The sequence below is a fragment of the Mixophyes fleayi genome, chromosome 6, assembly GCF_038048845.1.
Source record: "Mixophyes fleayi isolate aMixFle1 chromosome 6, aMixFle1.hap1, whole genome shotgun sequence".
NCBI classification, from domain to species: Eukaryota; Metazoa; Chordata; class Amphibia; order Anura; family Limnodynastidae; genus Mixophyes; species Mixophyes fleayi.
The window spans coordinates 70,175,031-70,202,810 of NC_134407.1; the positions used below are offsets into that span (position 1 = coordinate 70,175,031).

Sequence of the window (27,780 nt, forward strand, 5' to 3'; positions counted from 1 at the left end):
GCGCGACGAATCAGCGAGAGGCGAGTTAATGTGCCCGCCCACCCTGCGCTGCCAAATCATGAGACGCAGCTTGTTAAAGTGGCGCTGGCGGAGGTGGGGCCCACCGGGGAAACGTGGTGTAAGTGGGTGAAATGTCAGAGGTTACAGGGCTCGCAGATCTCGTCCTCTAGGAACCTGTCTGCTCCCAGAACCCTCTGCCAGTGTGTATTATCAGGGCTGATGACTTGTCCATGGTGCCACCTGTGACACTGCACATAGCACATGTACCCTCTGCACCAGCAATTATATGTAGGTGTCCTTACCAGGCCTTAGGGAACCTGTGCTGATCCAGTGTATGCTGGTACGTGTAGTTCTACCAGGGCTGGAGTACCTGCATCTGATTCTCCTAGAAAGGTCCAATGAGCAATTAAGAGTTTAGCAAATGTCCTGTACAGTAACATCATTAATGTTGTGGTCAGCCCAAGGTCACATCAAGTTTTGTGTTTCTTAACGATTGGCACTCCTAAAATATGTTCAACTGTACTCTAAAAGAACCTGTCTCTACTGTGATAAAGCAGGTAGAGCTTTCCAATTAACTATTTTTATACAGTCCCAAAAGCCATATCTAGATTACAGGGTTGGATTGGGAAGTTAAAAGTGGTTCTGGAAAAAATTCTGAAAGTGGCCACCTGTAGGCAGGTCCAAATCAACTATTGGCTGGGCCAAAACAAAAGCACACAGGGTTCAAATACATTTTCCCTAGCAGTGTAAAATAAAAGCATACATCTCATTGAATCTACCTACTTGTGCCCAATGCTTCATTCTATTGACCGATATACAGTCATGGCCAAAAGTTTTGAGAATGACACAAGTATTGGTTTTCAAAAAGTTTGCTACTTTAGTGTTTTTAGACCTTTTTGTCAGACGTTACTATGGTATACTGAAGTAAAATTACAAGCATTTCATAAGTGTAAAAGGCTTTTATTGACAATTACATTAAGTTTATGCAAAGAGTCAATATTTGCAGTGTTGACCCTTCTTTTTGAAGACCTCTGCAATTCGCCCTGGCATGCTGTCAATCAACTTCTGGGCCACATACTGACTGATGGCCGCCCATTCTTGCCTAATCAATGCTTGGAGTTTATCAGAATTTGTGGGTTTTTATTTGTCCATCCGCCTCTTGAGGATTGACCATAAGTTCTCAATGGGATTAAGGTCTGGAGAGTTTCCTGGCCATGGACCCAAAATTTCAATGTTTAGATCCCCGAGCCACTTAGTTATCACTTTTACCTTATGGTAATTTGCTCCATGATGCTGGAAAAGGCATTGTTCATCACCAAACTGTTCTTGGATGGTTGGGAGAAGTTGCTCTTGGAGGATGTTTTGGTATCATTCGTTATTCATGGCTGTGCTTTTAGGTAAAATTGTGAGTGAGCCCAGTCCCTTGGCTGAGAAGCAACCCCACATATGAATGGTCTCAGGATGCTTTACTGTTGGCATGACACAGGACTGATGGTAGCACTCATCTTTCCTTCTCTGAACAAGCATTTTTCCAGATGCCCCAAACAATCTCAATGGGGATTTATCAGAGAAAATGACTTTACCACAGTCCTGGGCAGTCCAATCCCTATACCTTTTTCAGAATATCAGTCTGTCCCTGATGTTTTTCCTGGAGAGAAGTGGCTTTTTTGCTAGCCTTCTTGACCCCAAGCCATCCTCCAAAAGTCTTCGCCTCACTATGCATGCAGATGCACTCACACCTGCCTGCTGCCATTTCTGAGCAAGCTCTGCACTGATGGTGCCCAATCCCGCAGCTGAATCAGCTTTAGGAGACGGTCCTGGCACTTGCAAGACATTTTTGGGCGCCCTGAAGCCTTCTTCACAACTATTGAACTTCTCTCCTTGAAGTTCTTCATGTTCCAATAAATAGTTGATTTAGGTGCAATCTTACTAGCAGCAATATTCTTGCCTGTGAAGCCCTTTTTGTGCCAAACAATGATGACTGTAAATGTTTCCTTGCAGATAACCATGGTTAACAGAGTTAGAACAACGATTTCAAGCACCACCCTCCTTTTAAAGCTTCCAGTCTGTTATTCTAACTCAATCCGCATGACAGAGTGATCTCCAGCCTTGTCCTCGTCAACACACTCACCTGTTAACGAGAGAATCACTGACCAGATATCAGCTGATCCTTTTGTGGCAGGACTGAAATGCAGTGGATATGTTGTTTTTAGGATAAAGTTTATTTTCAGGGCAAACAGGGACTTTGAAATTAATTGCAATTCATCTGATCACTTTTCATGATATTCTGGAGTATATGCAAATTGCAATAATAAACAATGAGGCAGCAGACTTTGTGAAATATAATATTTGTGTCATTCTCAAAACTTTTGGCCATGACTGTACAATAAAGAGAAGTGAGATATTTTATGAAAGTCAATTTCCAGTGAAGCAAGATGGGATTTCTCCACTGCCGTTTGCTAAGGGTTGTCTCAGAACTGCAGATCTTCGCACAATGTGCTTAAGGAAATGGGAATCAGTGGGTGGATTACAGGGAAGGAGGGACTTCCATCTCACATTAACAGGGATGTAACAGCATGGGCACAAACTCCTCACTGAAGGCGCTCAACAGATGTAAGCAGGGAGCTAGGGGGAGTGTAACGGATCTTCAGCACATGGAATAAGGTCGCTGTTCCTTGTGGAAGGGTCCAGTCAAAATCAGCCTGTGTCCACCAGGTGATATTTAGAAAAATTAAATAAAACAAAAATAGGTGGCCTCCATAAGCCCCCTGCCTACCAAGAAAACTTCTGGTGAGGCATATGCCAATCCACTACTACTAGATTGTGTTCTTCCCGTCATATACCAGTACATATGGAAGCTACGAGCATAAGCCAGGAAGTGCTAAGTATCACTAGTTTATAGGCTTACTAGGCTGAGGATGCGTGTCTGTAGTGCATTAACATACCTGTCCCTATAAAACATTAAGTGTAAGAAATGGAAGATACATTGAAGAGTTATTTACAGAGCAAATAACAGCACCACTTGGGAGCTTTAGTGCTACTTTTCAATGCACCTGTCATAAATGACAGGTGCATTTGAAGAAACCTGGTCACTAAGCATGCAACTCGTGTGTTTTTAAGTCTAAGGCAGGATTAGTGGGATTGGTTTGTTATTTTAACCAATAATCTAGCAATGCAGTACACAGAAATTATATGCTATTGGAATCACATGGGTGCAGTGGCGGATCCAGGGGGGGGGCGATTGGGGCAATCGCCTCCCCCTAGCAGACACTTGCTGCCAACGGCTGCACAGTATGTGCAGGTCTGTCCAGCCGTGACAGGCAGGGACAGTGTGCTGCCCGGCTGCTCTGACTACACAGTCAGAGCAGCCGGGCAGCACACTGTCCCTGCCTGTCGGCAGCCTAAGATGTTAGAAAGGGGCGGGGCCTAAATCGCCTCAGGTACAGCATTTTTCTAGATCCGCCCCTGCATGGGTGCAGCTGATCATCTCTTCTAAATGTTTTTTACTTGTGCTGTGCTTGGTAAAAGGCTGCCTCTGAGAAGTGTGATTTTATATTTTATATTTTGAACAACTGTAATTTAATGACACAAAGGAAAAATATTCATAAAGCTCTTATAAGTCGGTGACCATGTAAATCACCATCCCTTTTCACTGTAGCGATGGTATACCTGTCTGTATAAAGACACCTGCTCACACTTTACCTTATTCTTTAAAGAAAGATGCCCTTGTGTAAAATTAACCATCTAGATCTCTCAGCGCCAAATAAACCAGTATACTTTCAAATGCGATTCCTTCCTTGCAAATGATCTGCTTCATAACATTGGGCCACTTTTTCTTAATTTAGCCAGTAAATAAGACTAGCAATATGGAAGAGACAACTTTTTTTTTCTTTTTTTTTTTTAAACATTTTTTTTTATTGTTTACATGTATGTAAAATCAGCAAGTCGATGTATACATGAAGTAGTACATAATTACATGAGGATATAATGTTAACAACATTTATAAACGCATAATAAATGTAAAGAAGTTATATCCAAATGTGGTATTGGTGTATACAATTCAAAGAGAAAAAACTTGTAGGTCAGGGGAGACATACAGGGGGTTGAGGGGGAAGAGAAGGGAGGTATCTGAGGGGGAAAAGAAAAAAGTAAATTAATTTGTCTATGATCACTGATACAAGAGACTGGTGTGTTTAGTCAGTCATCTCCAATCAAGAAAAAGTGTGTAGATAAGAGGATTTTTACTTACCGTAAAATCTATTTCTCTTTCTCCACTGGGGGACACTGCCAGACATTGGGGTATAGTAGTGGGATTGGGAGTTTAGGCACTAAAAACTCTTTGATTTTTACTCCCCTCCTCTGCTATGCCCCTCCTCTCCTAGATACCTCAGTTTTGACTAACCAAGTGTACTATAAGGAGCTGCCCAAAGGCAGAAGAATGTAAATCAAAAACATTCATAATCAGATCGTCTACAGAGCAAGGGAGGGAGCGCAGTGTCCCCCAGTGGAGAAAGAGAAATAGATTTTACGGTAAGTAAAAATCCTCTTTTCTCTCTCCTACCACTGGGGGACACTGCCAGACATTGGGGACATACCAAAGCAGCCTCTATGGGAGGGAATGCTCTGGAGCGGCTGCACGCAATACTTTCCTGCCAAAGCTCGCATCAGAAGATGCGAAAGCCTGCAATCTGTAAAACTTTACAAAAGTATGAACAGACGCCCAAGTGGCCGCTTTGCACAGTTGTTCAGCCGAAGCCCCATGGCGCGCCGCCCAGGACGCACCAACAGCCCTGGTCGAGTGAGCCCTAAGCATCTGAGGAACTGGCCGAGAAGCTCGGACATAAGCCAGACTAATAGTGGAAGTGATCCACCGAGCAATAGTCTGTTTAAACGCCGGCCAACCACGCTTCTTGACGTTGTATAAAACAAACAGATCCTTTGTTTTACGAATTGAGGCTGTGCGGTCCACATAGCACCGGAGAGCCCTAACCACATCCAGCAGATGAAGATCTAATCAACAGAATCAGTTGAAGACGACAAATCCGAACGAAATGCCGGAACCACAATCTCCTGGTTGAGATGAAACCTAGACACTACCTTTGGAACAAAGGAAGGTTTAGTACGTAACACCGATCTATCTTCATGAAACACCAGAAATGGAGAGCTACAACAGAGCGCTGCCAATTCTGACACTCTCCTAGCTAAAGATATGGCTAGAAGAAAAACCGTCTTCCAAGACAGATGGTGCAATTCTGCTGTCTGAAGGGGTTCGAATGGAGGAAGACAAAGAGCCCTCAACACTAAATTCAAGGCCCAAGGTTCTACCGGATGAGAAAATGGGGGTTGAATATGAAGGACCCCTTGTAAAAAGGTCTGAACCTCACTCATAGGCGCCAATTTTCGCTGAAAATAAATTGACAGCGCAGACACCTGAACTTTAAGGGAACCCAGTCTGAGTCCCTTATCTAGGCCCTCCTACAAAAAAGCCAACAGTCTAGACAGGCTAAACCTGGAAGTATGGAAACCCTTGGATTCACACCAGAGGATATAAATCTTCCAGACCCTATGATAAATAGCCGAAGAAGATGACTTTCTTGCCCTAATCATGGTGGCAATAACCCATGACGAAAAACCCTTAGCCTTAAGAACTAAGGATTCAGTAGCCACGTCGTCAAAGCCAGCCGATCTAATTCGAGGTGGTGAAGGGGGCCCTGAACTAGCAGGTCTGCGCGCATGGGCAGACGAAACGGCTGATCTGCTGACATTCCTAGGATGTCTGAGAACCACGCCCTGCGAGGCCAATGAGGTGCTACCAAGATTGCCTGAACGCGTTCTCTTTTCAGCTTTTTCAGAATGCGAGCAGATAACCAGCCTGAAGCGCCACAGAATCGCCATGGCGTCTGCTGCGTATGCTCGAGGGTCCCGGGACTTTGCACAATACCGAGGGACCTGACAATTCAGTCTGGAAGCCATGAGGTCTATTTCTGGTAGACCCCATCTCTGGACTAGAAGAGCGAATACCTCTTTGCACAGGGACCACTCCCCCGGATGAACCTTCTCCCTGCTGAGGAAATCGGCTTCCCAGTTGTCCACTCCTGGGATATATACCGCCGAGATCTGGGGTACATGATATTCCGCTCAGATTAGAATCCTGGCAGCCTCTTGCATGACTGCCTTGCTGCGAGTTCCTCCTTGATGATTCAAGTAAGCCACGGCCGTGGCATTGTCTGACTGTATCTGCAGGTGTTTTCCTTTCAGAAACCCCTGAGCTTTTAACAGAGTCTTGTGAACTGCTCTCAGCTCAAATACGTTTATGGGAAGAGCTGACTCCTGGGGAGACCAGAGTCCCTGAAACCTTAACGGTCCTGTGACTCCTCCCCAACCCGAAAGACTCCGTGGTAACTAAGGTCCAGGGGCCCGATTTGAGGGTCTGACCTTTGCTTAAATTGCTCGTGGAGAGCCACCATGTTAATGACAGTCGAGTTAAAGGAGACAGGCGGATAAACTGCCTGTCCAACTGTTCCTGTGACCCCGACCATTTCCGGAGAATCTCTAACTGAAGAGACCGGGAATGAAATTGGGCAAACGGAACTGCCTCGTACACCAGAGCCGTAACTAGGGTGGTGCGGGCGGTGCCGTCGCCCCGAGCGCAAGCCCGAGGGGGCGCAGCAGCCGCCCGCTACCTTCCCCTCTGTGGCACAAAGTAAAAAAAAATATCTAAAAAAAATAAAATAAAAAAAATATTGCCCCCCCCCCGCGACTCATGCAGGGGGGGTGCCGCGAGTCGGGGGAGGGGGGGGGGGGGTCGGTTGCCACGAGTCGGGGGAGGGGGGGTCGGGTGCCGCGAGTCGGGGGAGGGGCTAGTGTGGTGGCTGGTCAAAGAATGATCACACTGTCTGTCAGACAGTGTGTATAAAGTTATTTGTCAGGACCCGCCCCCTCCCCTTCCAGGATGCTGTGCTCCGCTCCACCCCCCCCCTCTGAAAAGAAAGTGAGGAGCGGCCATTGCTGAGGAGAGAGAGTGAGTCCCCTGCATCTACTGCTGACTGCTATGCTGACCATCCAGGAGGGAAGAAAAATAGGTAAGTAAATGTTATATTGTAATTAAAATATATATTTAAAAAAAAAAAAATAGGAAATAGGGTGCTCCATCCAGGAGCAAAAACTGAGGGAGTGTAGTGGGGAAGCAAAAGCTATGGGGGCAGGGGACATGAAAATGTATAATGATTATTTTTTGGTATTGTATTTTGCATTTATGTATTCTCCCCTGTCCCTCTCATCTACCCCACCTGTGCCACCTTCTCCCCAGTCCCTCTCATCTACCCCACCTGTGCCACCTTCTCCCCAGTCCCTCTCATCTACCCCCTTGTGCCACCTTCTCCCCAGTCCCTCTCATCTACCCCCCTGTCCCACCTTCTCCACAGTCCCTCTCATCTACCCCCGTGCCACCTTCTCCCCAGTCCTTCTCATCTACCCCCCTGTCCCACCTTCTCCTCAGTTCCTCTCATCTACCCCCCTGTCCCACCTTCTCCACAGTCCCTCTCATCTACCCCCCTGTGCCACCTTCTCCCCAGTTCCTCTCATCTACTCCCCCCCCATGTGCCACCTTGTCCCCAGGCCCTCTCATCTACTACCCCCTCTGTGCCACCTTGTCCCCAGGCTCACTCATCTACTACCCCCTCTGTGCCACCTTGTCCCCAGGCCCTTTCATCTACTACCCCCTCTGTGCCACCTTGTCCCCAGGCCCACCTTCTCCCCTGTCCCTTTCATCTACCCCCTTGCACCATCTTCTCCCCTATTCCTCTTACTTGTCATACTGCAGCCCACTTCCAGCACTGGGTTTATATGTATTTAAAAATCCAAATTTATATAGTGTATGTCGTGTAAAGTACAGGAAATAGAAAATTTGTCATTTTCATATTCATAATCTATGATTTCTATTTTCCTCCACATAGTGTCTATTGCAAAAAATACAGGTGTAGCCAAGGGCTCTTATATTTCTTCCCTATAGTGAGAGAAATTTGTATAGGTTACACCTGTATTTTTGAGGCTACCAACTACACAGCAATGCAAAAGAATTCATTCAGTAAAGTGCTAGCCACACCCCCACATTAGGTTGGCCACACCCACTTGGCAAATGTCACTCCCACTTAGATAGGGGGCGCCGGTGCCCTGTCTCGCCCAGGGCACTGAAATGTCTAGTTACGGCACTGTCGTACACCCACAGCATGGTCCCTAGGAGTTTCATGCAGGAGAGCATGGACACTCGAGGGCGATCCAATAATACTCTGGTTCTCCGCTGGAGGGCGATGATCTATTCCTGAGGAAGGAACACCCTCTGAAACATTGTGTCGAATGCCAATCCCAGAAAGCGCATGTGCTGAGCTGGGATGAGAGACGATTTTGGCACATTCAGAATCCACCCATGGTCCTCCAAGAACTCCATTGTGGTCTGAACCTGGCGAGATAAAATCTCTGCAGACCTCGCCTTTAAAGAGAAGGTCATCTAGATATGGAATTTTCGTGACTCCCCTTCGTCTCAGGGCACTTGCCATAACGGCCATAATTTCGGTGAACATTCGAGGAGCGGAGGCCAGACTAAACGGGAGGGCTCTGAATTGAAAATGATCGGAACTCACCGCAAACCTCAGGAACCGATGATGCTGTTCCCATATGGGAACGTGTAAATACGCATCTTTTATATCGATGGAAGCTAGAAACCCTCCCTCTTCCATCCCTGCAATGACTGTCCGTAGAGACTCCATTTTGAATCTCTGGACTACCACTTGCTTGTTCAAGGACCTGAGGTTCAGTATAGGGCGAAATGTTCCGTCCGGCTTCGGAACCAAGAAGAGATTGGAGTAGAACCCCTGACCCCTTTCTGGCCCCGGCACCGGAACCACCACTCCCGCACCCTGAAGTTTCGCCACCGCTTCCAGCAGGGCCTGACTTCAGAGGGGACAAGCGGGCACCGGTGAGGAAAGGAACCTTGTTGGTGGAAACTGGATTAAGTCTATAACATAACCCCTCGACACCACTCCTCGGATCCAAGCATCCGATGTGACTGACCACCACTGGCACTTGAAGAGAAGAAGCCGTGCCCCCACCACAGGTACCCGCGTGGGGGCCAAGGAGTCATGCTGCAGGTTTTTCACTGGGACGCGACGTTCCCCGTCTGGGAGCGCCCCTACCTCTACCGCCACCTCCTCTGGAAACAGCCGGCTGGCCCCTTGGTGGGCCGCCACGGCCCTGAGAGAAGGAGCGAAAGGACCGAAACCGAGCTTGACGCGGTTTACAAGAGCCCATGGGAAGAATATTACTCTCACCTCCTGTGGCTACCTCAATCACTTTCTCAAGCTCCGGCCCAAACATAGTGACGCCATCAAAAGGCAGGATTTCTAAGGACCTCTTTGACTCAGCATCCGTCGTCCACGAACGTATCCATAGGGAACGTCGTGACGCCATAATAAGGCCGCCAATTCTGGCATTGACTGCTACTGCATCCATGGATGCCTGTCCCATATAATCCGCCGTCTCCTGAATGTGCTCAGCGAGAACCAGGAGATCAGGTAGCGGAGCATTACTCTGGATGGCCGAGATCAACTGCTCTGCCCATACATGTACCGCCTTATTTGCCCATGCAATTGCCATAGTGGGCCTAAACAAGCTACCGTAAGCCACATAAGCGGACCGGAGAGCATTGTCACACTTTTTGTCAGTGGGATCTTTGAGAGATACTCTCTCCTGGGTAGGAATGGCAGAGGAAGTGGACAATCTGATAATTGGTCTGTCCACCTTAGGAGACGCCTCCCATTTAATACAATCCTCTGCTGAAAGCGGGTAAAAACTCTTAAATCTACCCGGCATAACGAACTGTTTGCCTGGATTTAACCAAGCGTCCGTCACAATCTGCACCATCTCTGATGACGGTGGAAAAGACATAACCTGAGATTTAGTCCTTTTGAAAATGGAGAAACCTGAGGGAGCCGAGGGTGTAGGGTCAGCAAAACCAAGGCTATGCCTAATACCTAACACCAGACTTTCAATATTACCCACCGAAGTGGTCATAATACTCAGTGAGTCTTCCTCCTGAGTATCCAAGACTACATCCCCATCCTCATCTGATGGAATATCTGAGCCTGGGCTACAACCCTGGTTAACATCCAGTGAAGCCCTTTTGGCTCTGTGGGAGACCGCAAGTAGGGGATCATCACTATGAGTTAGAGAACTCTGAGGATGTGCCTGCAATTTCTGTCTGGTCACTCCCCCCTGCTACATGTGTGGAGCGCTGCCCTGCAGATAGAGATACCTGAGAGTCTGTAACAACATTCTGACGTATCTCTGCAGCCTGTAACATCACCGTAGTAAACTTCTCCATGGTTGCAGCAAAGGATTTAACTCAAGGCGGCTCTACCATGGCTACTGGTGTCTGAGCTGGGGCGGGACGCTCCTGAGATCCAGCCTCACAAGCAGCGCAAAGGGCACCTTTGTCATGCTGTCCTTTTGAAAGTTTTACTTTACACATGGCACAAGTAAAATACAATGCAGACCCTCCAGAGGATCCCCTGTCAGAGGACTCTTTGTTAGACATCACAGGTTAAATACAGTATAAACTGATTATAACTAGACAGATAAATTATTGTCTAAACAGTAAATGTCAGAATACAGCAATACACAATTTGTAGCCAGATCTATATACCCGGGTACAAATTAGCCATCCCGCTAGGCAGAACAATCAACCATTATTGTTTAAATTGTTTTTGTACACAAACAAACACAGGTTTTAGCGATACCAGTCACAGAAGAGGTAAATGAGAGGAGAGAAGCGACATGCAGCTGTAAGGTGTGAGTTAAAGATGGCGACTCCGCTGTGCAGGATCCTGAGAAGTGCGGGAAAGGAAGGTCCTCCTCCAGCTCCGCCTTCATCAAAAAAATGTCTGCTCCTCTCTAAGTTACCGAACAGCTCATCTATAATATGGCTGTCTGTAATCTCTCCACAACACGCTTGTTACAGTGCCCAGGTAGCGCGTGTGTCTCTGCCCTCCTCCTGCAGCGCCGCTCTCTATAATAGAGGGAGCGCTAACGGACCCCCGCTGCTCGTTGTCAGGGGAGGTGGGGGTATGGAGGAGGGGGCTTGCCGGCTAGTCCGTCAGCGGGGAGAGATGGATCCTGGATCTCCCCTGCGCGACCTATCTCTGTGGCCCGCTAAAGAGGACTACCTCCGTGGGCACCTAAAGCCCTAATGGCGCTATCACACATCTACAGCTCGCTTCTAGGGGATGAACTGCCGGCAAGACTGGTGAAGGAAGACCCGGGCATCAGCCACTTCTTACCTTGCGCGGGGATCAGGGTGAAGGAAGCCCAGGACTAAATGCTGTACCCGGGGCAAGATAGGGGGAGGGGGGGGTTTAGGCCCCACCCCTTTCTAACATCTTAGGCTGCTGACGGCTGCACACTATGTGCAGGTCCGTCCAGCCGTGACAGTGTGCTGCCCGACTGCTCTGATTGTGTTTTAAACACAGTCAGAGCAGCCGGGCAGCACACTGTCCCTGCCTGTCACGGGTGGACGGACCTGCACATACTGTGCAGCCGTCGGCAGCAAGTGTCTGCTAGGGGGGGGCGCTCGCCCCAATCGCCCCCCTCTGGATCCGCCACTGGTCTGGCAGTGTCCCCCAGTGGTAGGAGAGAGAAAATAAGTTAATATAAGAGAATGTCAAATGGTAGAAAGGGGGGGGTTCTGCTTCATAAAAGGATGTCCAAGGTTCCACACAGCTTTGAATTGGAGTATCGTTGAGGGTGGCGGTTATACTTTCCAAGCGGTATGTTGACCAGATAGAATTTATGGTCGCAGTAAGTGAGGGCGTGATCAAGCTCTTCCAGTGCGAAGCAATCAGGCAGTTAGCTGCATTCAGTATATGTCTAATTCGTTTTTGGGTTGGGCGGGGTATATTGAGGAGATGTCTAGGGAGTAATGAGAAGAGAGGTGTATCAGGAATTTGAATATGTGTAATGGAGGATATCAGCTTATGGACTTGTTGCCAGTATGAAATTATCTTGGGACAGGACCACCAAACGTGCAGCAGGGAGCCTCTACAACCACACTCCCTCCAACATCTGGAGGAGTCAACTTTTTAAATGCACAGAATAGGTAGATTGTGCAGATAATATCTTACCGAGCATCTATATAAAAAAACAAGTAGCAGTGTAATGAAATCAAACACCCAAGTCCTTTAACAAGCTGATTTGTCTTACACTTCTCCAGCCTTCACTTCAAATGAGAAAAAATAAATAAAAATGTTTTGCACAAATGTAATTTCATGATGACGCACAAGTGTATTTATTAAGGTCAGTTGTAAAACCAGATGCCTTTTCCCTTGGAGTCAGCAATAAAAGTTAGAGCCCTAAAGTGATACACTATTTATTTTGACACAGACATGACTTCCTAGGAACCAGTTTTTCTTATACTGAAAAACATACTGTGAACAAAGAGGGACCAACACTTTTAAGAGCAAACAAAATAACAAGGTCACGGCTACTACACATTCTTCCAGGAAGCATGATGTGCAGGCCTAGTGAAGTATTGGTTGAGGAACTACCAGAAAGAGAGAGTTTTTATTTTGTGATAGCGTTGTCCAGGTGCGAACACAGAATATTGTTTCACAAGCAATTTTTCGGGATCTGTACCCAAAATAAAACTTCACTTCAAAACTATCCAAATGAACACTGCACTGAAGAAGCCAACTGCTGTGATGCTCAGTCTGATTTTAAAAAGATGTTTCATACTTCATGACATCTGTCTCTATAATCACACACACACTATTATTTATACTTAACCACCATAGCCCTAAATATGACTACAAAAATAAAATTTCTTTGTTTACCTGTGTGCATGTGTGATTTCTGCAGAGGAGAAAATGACAAAAGAAAATCAGGCCAAGTTACCCTATAGGACAAATAATATGGGTCCCCTTGACGCACAAAGTGGGCAATAGGGAAATGTGTATAAAAAAAAAAAAAGACCATATATTTTAATAACTAATAGGTCAGCACATAAATCATTTACAAATATTTACAACATAGGTTGCAACCTAGAATAAGTACAGTAAACAAGTTTGTATCAGTACTTGCATATACACAAAATACACATGGAGCATGTAAAGTATAATGGCATATTAAACAAGAGCATTTATATGGGGCTCTCAAACCCAGTAAAAATCCTCTAAAACCAATACATACAGTCCTTCAAATGACATATAGATGAAGATCTGGTACCAGAAGTAAAAATATATGTAAAACGATATCAGTCTCTATTAGGACAATTAGATGGAGTTCCTCAAAAGTTGTATAGAGTCCATACATTTGCAGTTTCTTGTAAAAACCAGAGGACATGGATTCTCATAGACCACTGGAACAAAAGTCCTATTCAGCGGTAAACAACGCTTTTCGCTAGTAGCTTCCTCAGGGATAGTGAGAAAAGTGGGAATAAGGAGAATATTTAAAGGCGCCCAAAATATTGGACTCTATGATTGGTTGGTAGAATATGGACTTCTGATTGGTCCGTTATGGCTGATTGCTTGCACAGCTGGTTACACTGATAGTAAACAGTGTGAATCCATCCATAAAGCTGGTATAAACTAGAGATTCCGCTAATCCGAGCCCACCCGAACAGTGCGGATCCGAACACTGTTCGGATATTTCCGGCGGGCAAAAAAATGAAAAGGAGGCTTTGTCGTCCAAGTCTCGCGTCGAATCTCACGAGGGTTGGGAGGGAGGGCCCAGAACAATTCCATCTTGTATCTCTTTTTTGGGCATTATGTGCTCAAGCTACCTCGGTGCAACCTTTTGGCCTAAAAACAATATTGTGAGGTGTTCAGAATAGACTGGAAATTAGTGGAAATGATTGTTATTGAGGTTAATAATAGCGTAGGAGTGGAAAAAAAAAAAACCACAAAACTGGTTTTTAGCACTTATGTTTTTTTTCAAAACAAATCCGAACCCAAAACCTCAAGCAAATCCGAATCCAAAACACGACACCCCAAAAGTGGCCGGTGCACATCCCTAGTATAAGCACACAGGGGAAAATAATGCATGGGATATGTGAGAGAACAACTGGAATTAAACGAATAATTTCCACTAAATTATATATATATATATATATATATATATATATATATATATATATAATATATATTATATATATCTCTATCTCTTTCTCATATATATCGTAGCAAAACATTAAATAATGGAATATCCCAACCCTTAGTAGTAGGTCAAACACTGAAATTGTAACGGATGGACATAGTTCAGATAGACCTTAATGAGATAATAATCCCAACAATAAAGGTATTCATAATATACCTTTTGATCCGGACCGTTTGACTACCCCTTTTGGATTTCCCTACTGCTCCGCATCGTTAGACTCTTACCGACCCAGCTTGTCTCACTATTCCTCTAGGTACTCCGTGTGTACCTTGATTGCCAGCACCGTTACCAACCTGGCTTGTCTGACTTTCTCCTCGCTAGCTGACTTGGAGAAGGACCGCGACCTGCGTGTCTCCTGGGGCTGAGTCCATAGCTCCTTGCGGGGGTCCCTGGTGAATACCAGGGGCACATTAGATTTCGCACCTTCCTTCAAGAAGTGTCAACACTAGCAGGTACGCAACATACTGTTGTGACATATTTGTGAATGATTTAGGTACTGACTTATTAGTTATTAAAATATAAGGTCTTTTTTTTTTTTTTTTTTTTACACATTTCCCTATTATTCACTTTGTGCGCTAAGGGGACCCATATTATTTGTTCTATTGTCTATCTTAAGGGTTGGAACTTCCCTTAGTAACTGCAGTCCCCTCAGGCAGCCTTCTTTTCACTTACATTGAGGGAGCGCAGGACCCCTATACCCTTTCCAAGTTATTCTATGGCAAAGGTGCTCAAACTAAGTCCTCAAGAGCTACCAACAGATCATATTTTCAGGATTTCTGTCTGTAGAAACAGATGAGATAATTACTGAACCAGTCAAACAGATTAACTTGCCATGCTTAAAGAAATCCTGAAAACATGAACGGTTTTTAGCTTTTGAGGACTGAACTTGGAGAGATTAAGAGTACACAAAAGTAGGTATACCTCCAGACCCCCTTTTCGTTACCAATCCAGTCGCTTGCCCTCCTTCTACCCATACTAACAATTCCCGTTTCCCAGATTAAATCCCTGGCCACGATCCTTTGATGTCAATCAGTTTATTAATGAGATGTACATTGTAGAGTTATGGCTCCTCACGCCAAGGACTGTTATTGTTTTATTGAGATTGTATCCCACCCCCCCATCTTTATCATGGAAAAGCCAAATACAATCATGTTGTATTCTCATAGTGACCAATAATCTGCAAAACCTCAATTGTTCAGTAACATACATTACACAAGTGTTAAGCCCTATTTATATATTGCTAGAGGCATAGGAGAGCTGATGCTAGAAGCCGAAGCAGATGAAAAATGGAGCAGCCTCAGGGTAAGAGTTTAATGTATAAAACAAGATTAGATAATGAGACATTAAACGATTGCAAGGTGAAGTGCATGAGAGGCCAAGGTTCATGGAGTGAAAGTAGACAAACACCACATTACCCCAGCCGACCCATATACAGTGGACGTGTTCCTATCAGAAATCTTGATTGAAGGCCCATCAGCAGCTCTCCTGCAAATTCAAGTGACGGACACAAGAACGCACATTCTGTCTATTTCCTCGGCCTGCTATTGTTGGGCCCTTGGAGTTGTGGCTTGAGTAAGAAAACCCAAACAATGCCCCAGTGAATTGTCTTAAAAGAGTCTGGATGCTTCACTCAAGCACAACCTTTCCTCCTGCAGCTTCCAGTAAAGCTTTTATTTTCTCAGCTTCCTCCTTGGCGACATTCACCTTGATCTCATGGGGAAGAGACTCCACCATCTTCTTGGCCTGTTTAAAACATTAATTAAAAAAAAAAAAAAAAAAAAAAAAGATATCATCAGTCAACATTGATTATGCTGTAGTAGAAGTGTCTGCACAATAGAATCACAAAAGACATGTTATAAACTGCTGCCTGTGTGCAAGAAAAGGGAGTTTTTGTTCTCGCTGTTAAATTTCCTTTATCTAGTCTATTGGGAGGATACAGACAGTACAAAAATCCCCAGTTTCTCCTTCAGCAGTACATGTTACAGATGTTGAAAGCCCAAAATTACCCTCAAGGGGAGGTAAATAATGGTTACGAATGAACAAGGGAACTGGGTAAATGGAAGGTCTTGTTTTTATATTAAACAAGGTACGGGAGACATGAGGACGTGGGGTTCTTTATATCACTCAGACCAACACCAAGTATAAATCCAAAAGAACTGTATTTATGTGTTGAAGGTACACTTAGAAGTTAGGAACATCAATAAAACACCGGCAGTAAATACAATCACCAAGGGATTAACTGAGTCTGGCAAACGGCAGATTACAGTCCCCAAAGTAGATAACTGGCAAAAATCCCAACAGCATGCAAATCCAATAATGGCAAGTTTACTCTGACCAGAGCATCACCTCTTCGGTCAGTCTTTCCCAAAACAAACACCTCTGGACTCCTTTTTATCCGCCAACCTAGGGGATGATTGGAACAGACAGTCCCCTGCCCTGAGGTGTCCCGATAGGATAAAGCATGTCCCTGGCCAAACTTTCACACCTCCCCCAGGTGCTATGAGCTAGATAACCCACCCACACATAGGGCTCCTAGAAGCCTGCTGAGGGACAAGATAGGACTATGGGGCCACTGGGGATAAAACATCGGGCTAGTAATGAGGTTCCCCCATGATTACCACCAGCTATTCTGAAGAATAACTCATGAAGTGCTTTTTACGCTCTGTGGGTAGAAAAACCTCACTGATACTGCCACTCAATGGACTATCACCCTGTTGTTTAGGATCATCCACCTGGCATAATGTAAACGAGTCCTATAACACATAACATTGTTTATAACATCTCCCATTTGGGCAGTCACCAAAGCTTTTGAGAGAACAGGCATGGGGTGGGACAACCGCTTCTCTCAATTCCCAGTACTGTGCTTTCCTCTCATGAGCTGCCGGTTCAGAGACCCACCCAGCTGAAACAATAACTAGCAGAACAATCACCCTACAGGTTATTAAGCACTAGAGAACAACATGACAGCGCTCAAAACAAGCAGCAGATAGGACCTTCAAAATGAGGTTCTAGACCCACAACGATAAAGGAAAAAGTGACCACATACTCCCCACTCTTTCCAAAACAAAACACATAACCTCACAATTATGTCTTTAAGCCCCAGTCCTCACACTGCCAATAGAAAAATAATGAAGAGTCAGGGAATGGAAAAATGTACTCTCTCCACCACTCAGGGCAACTATTGTTTGAAAGGGGGCAGTTCCCTCTTTCAAATAAGATGCCCCATAGTAGTTATTGTCTGGTGATTACCTGACAACAATACCCTACAGTACAGAGTCCACAGAAGGGGATGTTATAATGTCCACATCGCCCCCATTCCGGCTTCAATAAACTTAGGAGTAGCCTCATTTGATGCAGTAGTACAACATAAAGCGCTCTAATTACGGTCAGGTAAGAACATGGACCATGAAGTGTATTGGAATATGTATAGGTATGCACCTATTTAATGGAGACGATTGTGTTATTATAGATCCCGGTTATATTCCTTATTTTACCATGACACATTTAACATGTAACACACTCATAATTGCAATCAGTGGATAAAGCTTGTGGCACTCGTCATATAACACAAATGAACACAAATAAACTTCCAATGTGAAAAGTCAGTGGCATGCATAATGGGTATAATGACCCCGTATCCTGAGTTAACACATAGTTCCATTTTCGATGTGACTATTATGTGATATGATCGTCAGCTGTACAATATTGTCACATTAGGAGTGCACAATGGTGATTGATCCCTCTAAGTTCTCCTATTAGCCTCCAGATAGTCCATGGTATTGTGCTCATGGTGAGGCGAGGGGTGTACAATTATCTTATAGGTGTACCATTCGCGTGTGTGCGATACTTAGTAGCTTCCAATTCCGATGGTGGTATGGTGCCTGGATCTGGATGGTCAGGCTGCTTCTTCCCTTCTGCCAGACGAGTTGTTCTAATCGCGCATGTGCGAGTCAACGGCTCAAGAAACCAATAAGGCCATGTATAGTTTAGTAGGTTTTAACAGGCATTTTATTAAGTATTCAAAGTTAAACTTACATGAAATGGGTACATTCATTCAGCGGATAAAATCTCATTAACTGCACTGATGCAAATGGTGTTCTCAAAAGTGGATATAGGCGATAGTCCTGTTAAGGACGAAACGTGTTGGACACTTTCTCATGGAGCGAGTGTATGTTCGTTGTCCTGGGTTTGTTTTATAGAACTGGGTTAATTACAAGTGGTGGCACCTGTTGATAATCGTGCACTGATGCAAATTACAGCTGCACCCCCATGTTGCCTAATTAAAGCACTTTATGTTGTATTTACATATATCTATTTAACTAACCTAGTTGCAAGAGAGGGTGAAATTCAACCAACAGAACACACAATAGAACTGTCACAAACAACATAAGGGTGAGAGCGCAGTGTCCCCCAACTTTGTTTAAAGAAACAGATTTTACGGTAAGTACAAAAATCTTCTTTTCTCTAGCACTAACAGTTGGCATGGGAATGTTCCAAAGCTGCCCCTATGGGTGGGAATGCTCAGACGAAGTGGCACGTAAAACTTTACGGCCAAAACTTGCGTCTTTAGAAGTAAAGACATTAAATCAGTAGAATTCTGTGAATGTGTGGACGGTAGACCAGGTAGCTGCCCGGCACAACTGCTCAACCAACGTCCCATGCCGCACCGCCCAAGAAGCACTATCCAACCTAGTGGTATGTGCAGTAAGACCAATTGGAACCAGCAAACCCCCAGAGACATAAGCCTGACGAATTGTAGCCATGAGCATCAAGATATTGTCCGTTTTGTGGCTGGCCAGCCACGCTTCCGAACATATAACACCAGTAGGCTGTCAGTCTACTGACTGACGCTGACCGATCCACATAAATCCGCAAGGTGCAGACAATATCCAAGAGCAGAATAGATACCTGACTGTTTGACTGAATCCCTCTAGATAAAGCTGGAATGATAATATCATCAGTGATGTGGAACCTGGAAAACACTTTAGATAGAAAAGACAGTACGGTACTCCGTACCGCCCTATCATGAAAAGAAAGAAAGGAACACAATCCCATATCCAGACCATAATTAAGGAAAGCCAACAATCTAGATACCCGAAAAGAAAAAGTAGAAACCTTTTTCTTCTCACACCAGCAATATAACATTTCCAGATTCTGTGATAGTTACTGGAAGAAGATGGTTTTCTAGCTTTGATCATTGTGTGGATAACACCGACAGACAGACCTTTATTTCACAGTACTTGTTCACCCTGCAGTTCAACCAAGAGGCCATTAAGTCAATCTCCAGTAAACAAGAATTTGACTGAACGCCTACAGATGGAGGGACCGCTCCCCCGGATTAATGGCATAGCGACTCAGTTAGTCTGCCTCCTAATTGTTGACCCCTGGAATAAATACTGGCAAAATGGTCGGGACCTGCCGTTCCACCCATTTCATGAATTTGGCTACCTCTTTCATTGTCAGAGAACCTCTGGTTTCTCATTGATGATTGATAATAGCCACCGCTGTGGCATTGTCTTAGACACTTATGGGTAGCCGAGTCTCTTCATGAGTCCAGGTGCCCTGCAATCGGAGATTGCTAGTGACCGTCCCTCAGCCCGCAAAGCTGGCATCTGTTGTCACCACTGTCCAATCCCATGTAACAAGTGGGCAGCCCTGACTCAGGTTGCCTGACCAGAGCCACCACAGTAGAGACCGTCGAGTTTCTGCTGACAATCGACTGGCCTTCCAAGTGAGGATTCGATCTCAACCACCTTGCCAGGACTTCTAGTTTAAAATTTTGAGAGTGGAATAGGCAAACCGAACCATTTCAAAACATGACACCATGCGACCCATTAGTCTCACACACTGCAGAACTGAGACGCGTATCAGAGAGAGTAAAAACTTTACTTGAAGTTGAAGAGTTTGAATTTTGTTTGGAGGTAGAAATATCTTCTGGGCCCTGATGTTAAATAATAAACCCAAAAACACCATCTATTGGATAGGAAGCTTGCTGGATTACTTTATAGTGATAATCCAGCCGTACTCTTGTAAGAACTGTATCGTCAACTGCAGATGAGAGCTCAGCAAAGCTGCTGAATCCACCTTGAGTAGGAGGTCGTCCAGATAGGGAATGATCACTACCCCTCGCAACCTTAAATGTGCAGCCATGATCGGCCATTACCTTTGTGACCACCCGAAGAGCTGTCGGCAGCCCAAAGGGAAGAGCCTGGAATTGCTTATGTTCCCGATCCACTGCAAACCTCAGCAGGTTGTGATGATCCTGCCATATGGGTACGTGTAGATACGTATCCTTGATGTCCAAGGAATTAGTCCTTTTCCATGGAGTTTATAACAGAATGTATGGGCTCCAACCGAAATCCTGGAACTCAAACATATTTTCAGTTTTTAAATTTCGAATAGGCTGAAAGGACTGATCTGGATTCTGAACTAGGAAAAGGTGAGTAATAACCCAGACCCTTACAAAAACGAAACAAAAAACACAGTTCTTTTCTTTGTTCTCTTGAACACAGACGTCTGTGTAGGCACTAGATCCTCATCAGAAATGTGAAACACCTGTCTCACTGCCAAAATTAGATCCTCAATTCCCTGTCACGTGGAAGGATCTTCCTCCTACCCAGACATGTCCTCCAACTCTGATTCATCATGAATTTCATCCTCCTCCTACAAGGAGGAATCCATATCAGAGGCCCCCAAATCTTGGGGGAGAGGAGAGCCCACACTGTCTGCCCATGTCTAAGGTGGTTAGTATCTTCTCCAAAGAACAACTCCCTGACCAACCCCTGGACAGATCTCTTTAAGTATTTTACCCAGGGGGGTGGTCCGGTGGAAACCCATGAGGCCTCGACCAGTAACTGGGATGCCTGACCCGAGGGAAGGACATCCAAAGGCTGTGTACCCAGAGAAGACGACGCAAATGTATCAGCACTTACCGTCCCCAAATGTGGGTTGTCTCTCAAGCTCTGCAATGGACTGTGCTGGTTCCGCCAGGTCAGTCACCTCCTCAGATGAACGTAAACCTAGGTCCTCAGACTCACAGGTAGTGCATAGGCCACCCGGGTCCGACCGCCCACCAGTCATCTTAGATTTGCACCAGAAGCAGGTGAAATACATCACAGAAACAGCTTTGGTCTTTAAACCTGTCCCTTTCCTGACAAGGTGAGAAAAGAAAGATGTAACAAATATGAGACGCACCGAAGAGCAATCTATAGGAATAGAGATCTAACAGTATATAACCACCCTCTTAATTGTAAGAAAATGAGGGAAAACCTGCTATACGTCTTACAATGTATATCAGAATGCAAGGACAGAAAGAGAAGAATAAACACTTATGTCAAGTAAATGCAGAATGTGAAGACAAGCAGCACAATCAGTCAGAATATCTAAGTTTAGATCCAGAGCTATCCAACTGCTCTCCCTCCCCAGGGGACACTGTCACCGCACGCACCAACAGCTGCAATGGCGTCTGCAGCCTTTAGAGCCCAATAAACAAAGAGGGAGCGACCTGCTTCTCCCCTTCCTTAGCCCGCATCTCTGTAAATATGGTGCTCATACCTACAGTGTAAACTGGTGAGGACTGCACTCTGGCGACAGCTCCACACCAGAAATATGCCCCTTGTACCTGTGTTTCCACTCGCTGTCTATCCCAGCAGAATCAGTGTGGTACCAGCAGATAGGGCATGAACTGCCGGCATTTCCACCTCCCTTCCGCATGGGAGACCAGAGTAATGCCGCTGCGACCCCTAGGGCAGTCCGCTACACTGCCCTGGTCAGTGGCCAGTTCCCCGAGCCCCACCGGTGTCGGATGACCCTTTTCCTGGGGGGGCCACACTAAAACACTGTATGGTGCTCTCCCTGTCTTCATCTGCAGCGTTCACAGAGTGAACAATGCTAAAATAATATGGAAAAAAAAAAAAATGATAAAAATGAATGCTAAATAAAAATGTGCCCTACTCCATTCGGCACTGCTAAAAATACTGATTGTTAAAGGCCAGAGGGAGGGCATAGAGTGGAGGGAGCATGCTAGACAAGTTTGTAATGCCTTTACTCCACGGCGCCCTCTGTACTCCATTGTCAGCAGTGTCTCCCAACTGTTACTGCTAGAAAAAGTATTCTTGGTGATATTATCTGATTATTCAAGTTGTGTGGGTAAGGCACAAATAAATGACTGAGATCGATGTTCGAATGTGACCAACCTAAAAAGTGACAAAAGAGGCTCTGTGGGAAAAGGGGTTAATAAGATCTGATGGATATACTGTCTGTATATCAGAAAATGTACATGTTTACGCTTAAACAGTAACCTAAACACACACACAGGCTATTTAGTGCCCTTGGCTTGACTCCTCATTAACTTAAAATATGGAATAGTGGCATTCTGAGAAGATTTTCTATACCAGTATGTACATCAGTATCTACTCTATAATATAACCTGGCTCTAAACAATCCAGCTTTTATTTTCTTCAGCATGCCCTCAGCCTCGTTTTTCTTTCCCAGTCCTCTTTTCCATCTACACTTGAAATAGCGAATTGGTTTTCAGATTTTTTTTTTCATAATTAACATTTATTTTTTAATACGTATGTAGAGGGGTGGAAATATCAAATAGGTCAATACAAAGATTTATCAGAGATTTTCATAGTATTCTGCATCTAGAGGGAATATGATTTCCCCATCAGCATAGACAGTACTTCATTGTAAGGGTATAATCAGCTCTCTAAGGGGATTGGATTCATTTTATTATAAAAGTGGAATATCTAGCTGCATTATTGCAGTGACTGACCCAGGCAAATTAAATGAGCAGACAGTCATTAAAATCAGTGGGGGGGAATCCCCTCCCCCCCAACCATGACAACAAAATGGCAACAGACTGGTCTTTCTCTGGATTAAAATATAGAGAATGTTGAATGTGATTGATGTGTCTTTTTTGCAACCTTAATATGCAACTATGGATGGACTGGCTGAATGCTCTTGAAAATTGCTTCATACCTAAAAATTACTTGTTTTGTGAAGGGCACACTTAAAATAAAGCAGGAAATGTTACAGGAAAGGGAGACTATAGAAGTATCAAGGGATTAACACATATCTGAAGACATGGGACTGGAAAGCAATGGTCGTTGAAATCTCCCAGTTACAATAAATCAGTACTGAAAAGGGCACCAAAAGCACCATAAGAAGAGTCATACAAGCCCTTAGCAATGTCAACATCTTACCTGCACCAGGTTCACCCCCTGCACGCAGTTCTTTACTTCTTTGATGAGCTTCACTTTGTCCTCAGAAGTATACTCTGTCAGTTTTACAGTAAAGTGTGTCTTCTCTTTCTTAACTGGAACTTCCTCTTCTTCTGTGGCCTATATTAATCACAAGAAAATATTTAGCACCAGCCAGTTCTTTTCTATCATAATCAATAACAACCCTTAGGCACTTCTTGTAAGACCAGTGTATTACCTGGGCAGATACAGCTGTGCCAACTGCTCCTGGCATCATGGCACCCATTGGCATCATACCAACATCCTGAATATTTAGGGTTTTCTAAGCAAAAATAAAATAAAAAGTCACACTGCCTGTGAGGAGTAAGAAAATGGTCAAAGCCAAGATGCATTATATCATCATCACCATTTATTTTTATAGCGCCACCGATTCCGCAGCGCTGTACAGAGAACTCATTCACAGCAGTCCCTGCCCCATTGGAGCTTACAGTCTAAATTCCCTAACATACACACAAACAGACAGAGAGAAAGACTAGGGTCAATTTTTGATAGCAGCCAATTAAACTACTAGTATGTTTTTGGAGTGTGGGAGAAAACTGGAGCACCCGGAGGAAACCCGCGCAAACACGGGGAGAACATATAAACTCCATACAGATAAGGCCATGGTTGGGAATTGAACTTATGACCCCAGTGCTGTGAGGCAGAAGTGCTAACCACTTAGCCACAGTGCTGCCTATATATATCTTGAAACCATTAGTAACCGAAGGTCTTTCACACCACTGTGACCTGACAGCTTGAATTATTTTGAGATGTGTCAGGTAAAGTCATAGCTGAACTAGCTCATTTGTTAGTTTAACTCAAGTGATTATTTTCTTAGTGAAACAGATGGCACTCATGAATTTAAGTAAATATGTTACACAAAGGGAAAAAATATGAATAAAAATAAACAGGAAGAGGAAACTAAAAGGGTTTCAAAGCAGCTGCCATTTGTTGACACAAGTCAGCAGTACAATAACGAGGCAGGGGTTCAGACACAATTTGGACCTATACAGAGAAGCAATTAGTTAGAGCTCAGGGGCGGATCTAGAAAATAATATTACCGGGGGAGATTTAGGGGGGGAGCAACTTAGTCCCTGTCCCTTTTTGACAGCTAAGGCTGCCTATGGCTTCACACTATGTGCAGGTCCGATCGGCAGAGACAGGCAGGGAGAGGGTGCAGCCCGGCTGCTCTGATTGTTCAACCTGAGCAGCCAGGCAGCACACTCTCCCTGCTTGTCTCAGGCGAACGGACCTGCACATAGTGTGAAGCCGCCGGCAGCAAGCCCCTGCTGGGAGGGGGGGGGGGGGGCGCGATTGCCCCCCCCTGCTGGATCCGCCACTGCTGGGATATAATGGGTAAGATGCATTACAGCCAATGTGCCTTTAGCATTACATTTTACTGGGATTTCAATGCCCTCTGAGGCACTGCACTTTTGCCAACACAATTTACTGTACAAGTAGAATGCATTTGTCATAGGTGTCACATGCTTAAATTTTAAATACGGCTTTACAATGTTAGGAAGCAACGGTGTGAAAAAGCCCATAACAAACCATTCATTCCATTTTAATGCATTAGTAGCTGAGGAGCACATTAACAGTGAACGAAAGTGAATGAACCCTTAAGATGTAAAATATTGCATTACATGAATGCCCAGTAAATAAATATATTGTCAATTAATTAAATACAATTGTAGCAAGGACTTCAGTTTGAAACATTTTGTTTGCGTAATTTTTGTGATAAAAGTGGAACCAGATGGCACGAAACAATGTGTCTTTAGCAGTAGGAGGAGATTCAATTGCTGATGATGTGCAGCATGGACATTACCACGATGTATGACTGCGCACATTGCCAGCCATTAAGGTAGGAATCTCCGCTCATTTTTCTGCGCACCTCTATGGGGTCTGGGGAAAAATGAGCAGAGATTCCTGCCATAACATTGGCACGATACATCTCCGTGGACGTTCCTGAGACACATCGCACTGAATTGAATATTTTGCTTAAAGGCAATTGAATTAACTATGACAATGTATGGTACATGTGGTTAAACTGTCAGATTTTCTCACATTGTAAAAAAGCAGTAAATATAAGACTGTATATTTTCTAATCAAATGAACTATAAAGCTTAGCATTTTACATCAGCTTAAAATGATGTTGATGAATGCCTCTATAGTGCAATATATACATATAGTGCACTTCAAGTATTCTTATTTTTAGAGGACACCTCTTGAGCACATTATGCCACTCTCCAATTTGCAGATTATTATTTATAAGGAGCCACAGACTCCATAGCACCAGACGATCATACAAATACAGAGAGGATATAATACATGAGGCGATTATGGATAAGTAGCACAGATGAGAGTAAAACTGTGGGGTCTCACACAGAATGTAGCAAACGACATATGAGGGAGATGGACACTAGACAGACATGAGACAATAGGTAGAGAGGACCCTGCCCAGTGTGTGAGCTTACATTCTAGAGGGAGGGGTGATGAGACGCAATAGGACCAACCGCGATAAAAAGGAGATGTGAGAGGAGGTGATGGAGAAGATGGTCAGAAGGTAGTAAGGCTAGCATGTAGAGGTGAGTTTTGAGAGAGTATATGAATTATTGTAGGTTGGAGGAGAGTCATGTGAGGAGGTGTAAGGCATCTCAAAGGTGGGGGCAGCACAGGAGAAGTCTTGGGAGGCGAGCATGGGAGGAGGTAATGAGAGGTGGTCAGAGGCAGAGTGGCTGGTAAGGGTGTACCTCAAAACGAGATCAGAGATGTATGGGAGAATAAGTGTTGATTGGGGCTTTTTATGTTAGGGTAAGGAGCTGGAACTGAATTCTGAACAGATGTCGAGTAGGTCTTTTATACCCACCTTAAGTAGTTCATTGAGGTCAGACACTTCCAGAAGAGTGAGACTTGCTATTTGATCTACCAGTTGGTGGATTTTTGGGGGGTATTCTTTGTGTCCATTGTCAAAAGCTGGGGTGGCCAAAGGTTCATTCCTGAGGGTGCTGGATGTTCGTAAATACCTCACTACCGATACCTCTAACCTGTGCAACATAAACAATCATTATTTAACCATCAGATTATGAGTCACCATTTGTACAGTGTTAAAGGTTCCACACCAAAACAGTATGTCAAACATACACATAGGGAAGGAATGGGCAGATCGACTATCATCCAATACAATTTTCTACTGGCCAACGCACACTTTACATGCCAACTCATAACAGCTATGAGGGAGCAAACAAGGCTGGAATATTTTAAAAAAACTTCCATTACCATGACCTTTTGTGATTCCTTTTAGATGCAAATGATTCTTATCAGAGCACCTATTGCATTCATTTGTCAAAATTGGTGCCATACAAATGAGCAAGAGATGAAAAAAGCAGGGCAAGAAAATTGAAACCTAATTACAGCATTTGTTAACTGCAGGTAATTCAGATCAACTAACTCTGGTGTGTCTCTGGAGGGGACACGTCAACATGGAGTCAGAGTATGATTTAACACAGTAATGATGTGCGGCTCTTGTCAATAATGTTTCATACAGGAGTGCTTTTGATACCAAGATGTTCATAGAACCAGCTTGTCTTAGCAATTCACTGTCTTTTGCATTAATTTACTGACAATGATAAATAGCCAATAAAAGGAAGCATTCCGTCACAGATACTGTAAAAAATGGCCTCTTCCATTAGATTTACGGGAAATAATGAAAAGGTCAATATAAACATACCTCTCTGTATTTAAAACAATATGGATTTCAGTTCGATATTTCGCTCTGAACTTCTATACATTGATTTTGTGTATAACAAATTCCTAAAATAAGAATTAGAAAACCGGAAGGACAACATGCATGGCTTCAGATTACCGTTCATATTGATGGATGTATCTGGTCATTGCGCTGCCGAGATCGTCTCTCACCCTTTACAATGCTGTCACCTTATCAATCATATCTCCACTTACCCGCCTGCTGCACCCAGGGTCCCTTTACAACCCTATACAGGTGCATACAGCATTCATCACGTTACCTGCACAGGGCTGAGGCAGCTCTCCGCATTCTCCAGCAGCACCGAGCGTGCGGAAACATGGTAACGGGATTTCGGGTGTTAGGGCTCCAGCGGGTCACTGCACACTACTCCCTCTCACCGGCAGCAACACATGGAGTCCTAGACACTGTGACCTACCCAAGCAACACCGCGCAAACCTCAGGACAAGGAAAACTTTATTAATCAAAACACAGATTTTTGTGCGTAAGAAGGAAACAAATACGGCAGTGACGTTCTGCCAGGAAGTGTTAGCGAGCTGACATCTTTAGTGTGGGTAAAAGAGCAATTAGAAACAC

At 44.5% G+C, this 27,780-nt stretch overlaps 1 protein-coding gene across 1 annotated transcript; it reads right to left on the reverse strand.

Annotated features, from left to right (window-relative positions):
- Nucleotides 1–15,499: 15,499 nt before the first annotated feature.
- On the reverse strand, nt 15,500–27,780 carry MRPL12 (mitochondrial ribosomal protein L12). The gene is made up of 5 exons (XM_075216818.1): nt 27,467–27,780; nt 26,311–26,488; nt 23,644–23,727; nt 23,409–23,546; nt 15,500–15,945 (listed from the first exon to the last, which is right to left on the reverse strand). The coding sequence occupies exons 1-5, from the start codon at nt 27,523–27,525 to the stop codon at nt 15,829–15,831; spliced, it is 576 nt and encodes a 191-aa protein (XP_075072919.1). The 5' UTR covers nt 27,526–27,780; the 3' UTR covers nt 15,500–15,828.

What these genes read in the sequence shown, in the direction of transcription:
- MRPL12 (XM_075216818.1), bottom strand. Translation starts at nt 27,525, where the DNA reads ATGTTTCCGCACGCTCGGTGCTGCTGGAGAATGCGGAGAGCTGCCTCA. An exon ending in GCTGCCTCAGCCCTGTGCAG is followed by an intron (nt 26,489 to 27,466) that starts GTAACGTGATGA and finishes TATGTTGCACAG; the next exon opens with GTTAGAGGTATCGGTAGTGA. An exon ending in AGGGGGTGAACCTGGTGCAG is followed by an intron (nt 15,946 to 23,408) that starts GTAAGATGTTGA and finishes TGTTTTAAACAG; the next exon opens with GCCAAGAAGATGGTGGAGTC.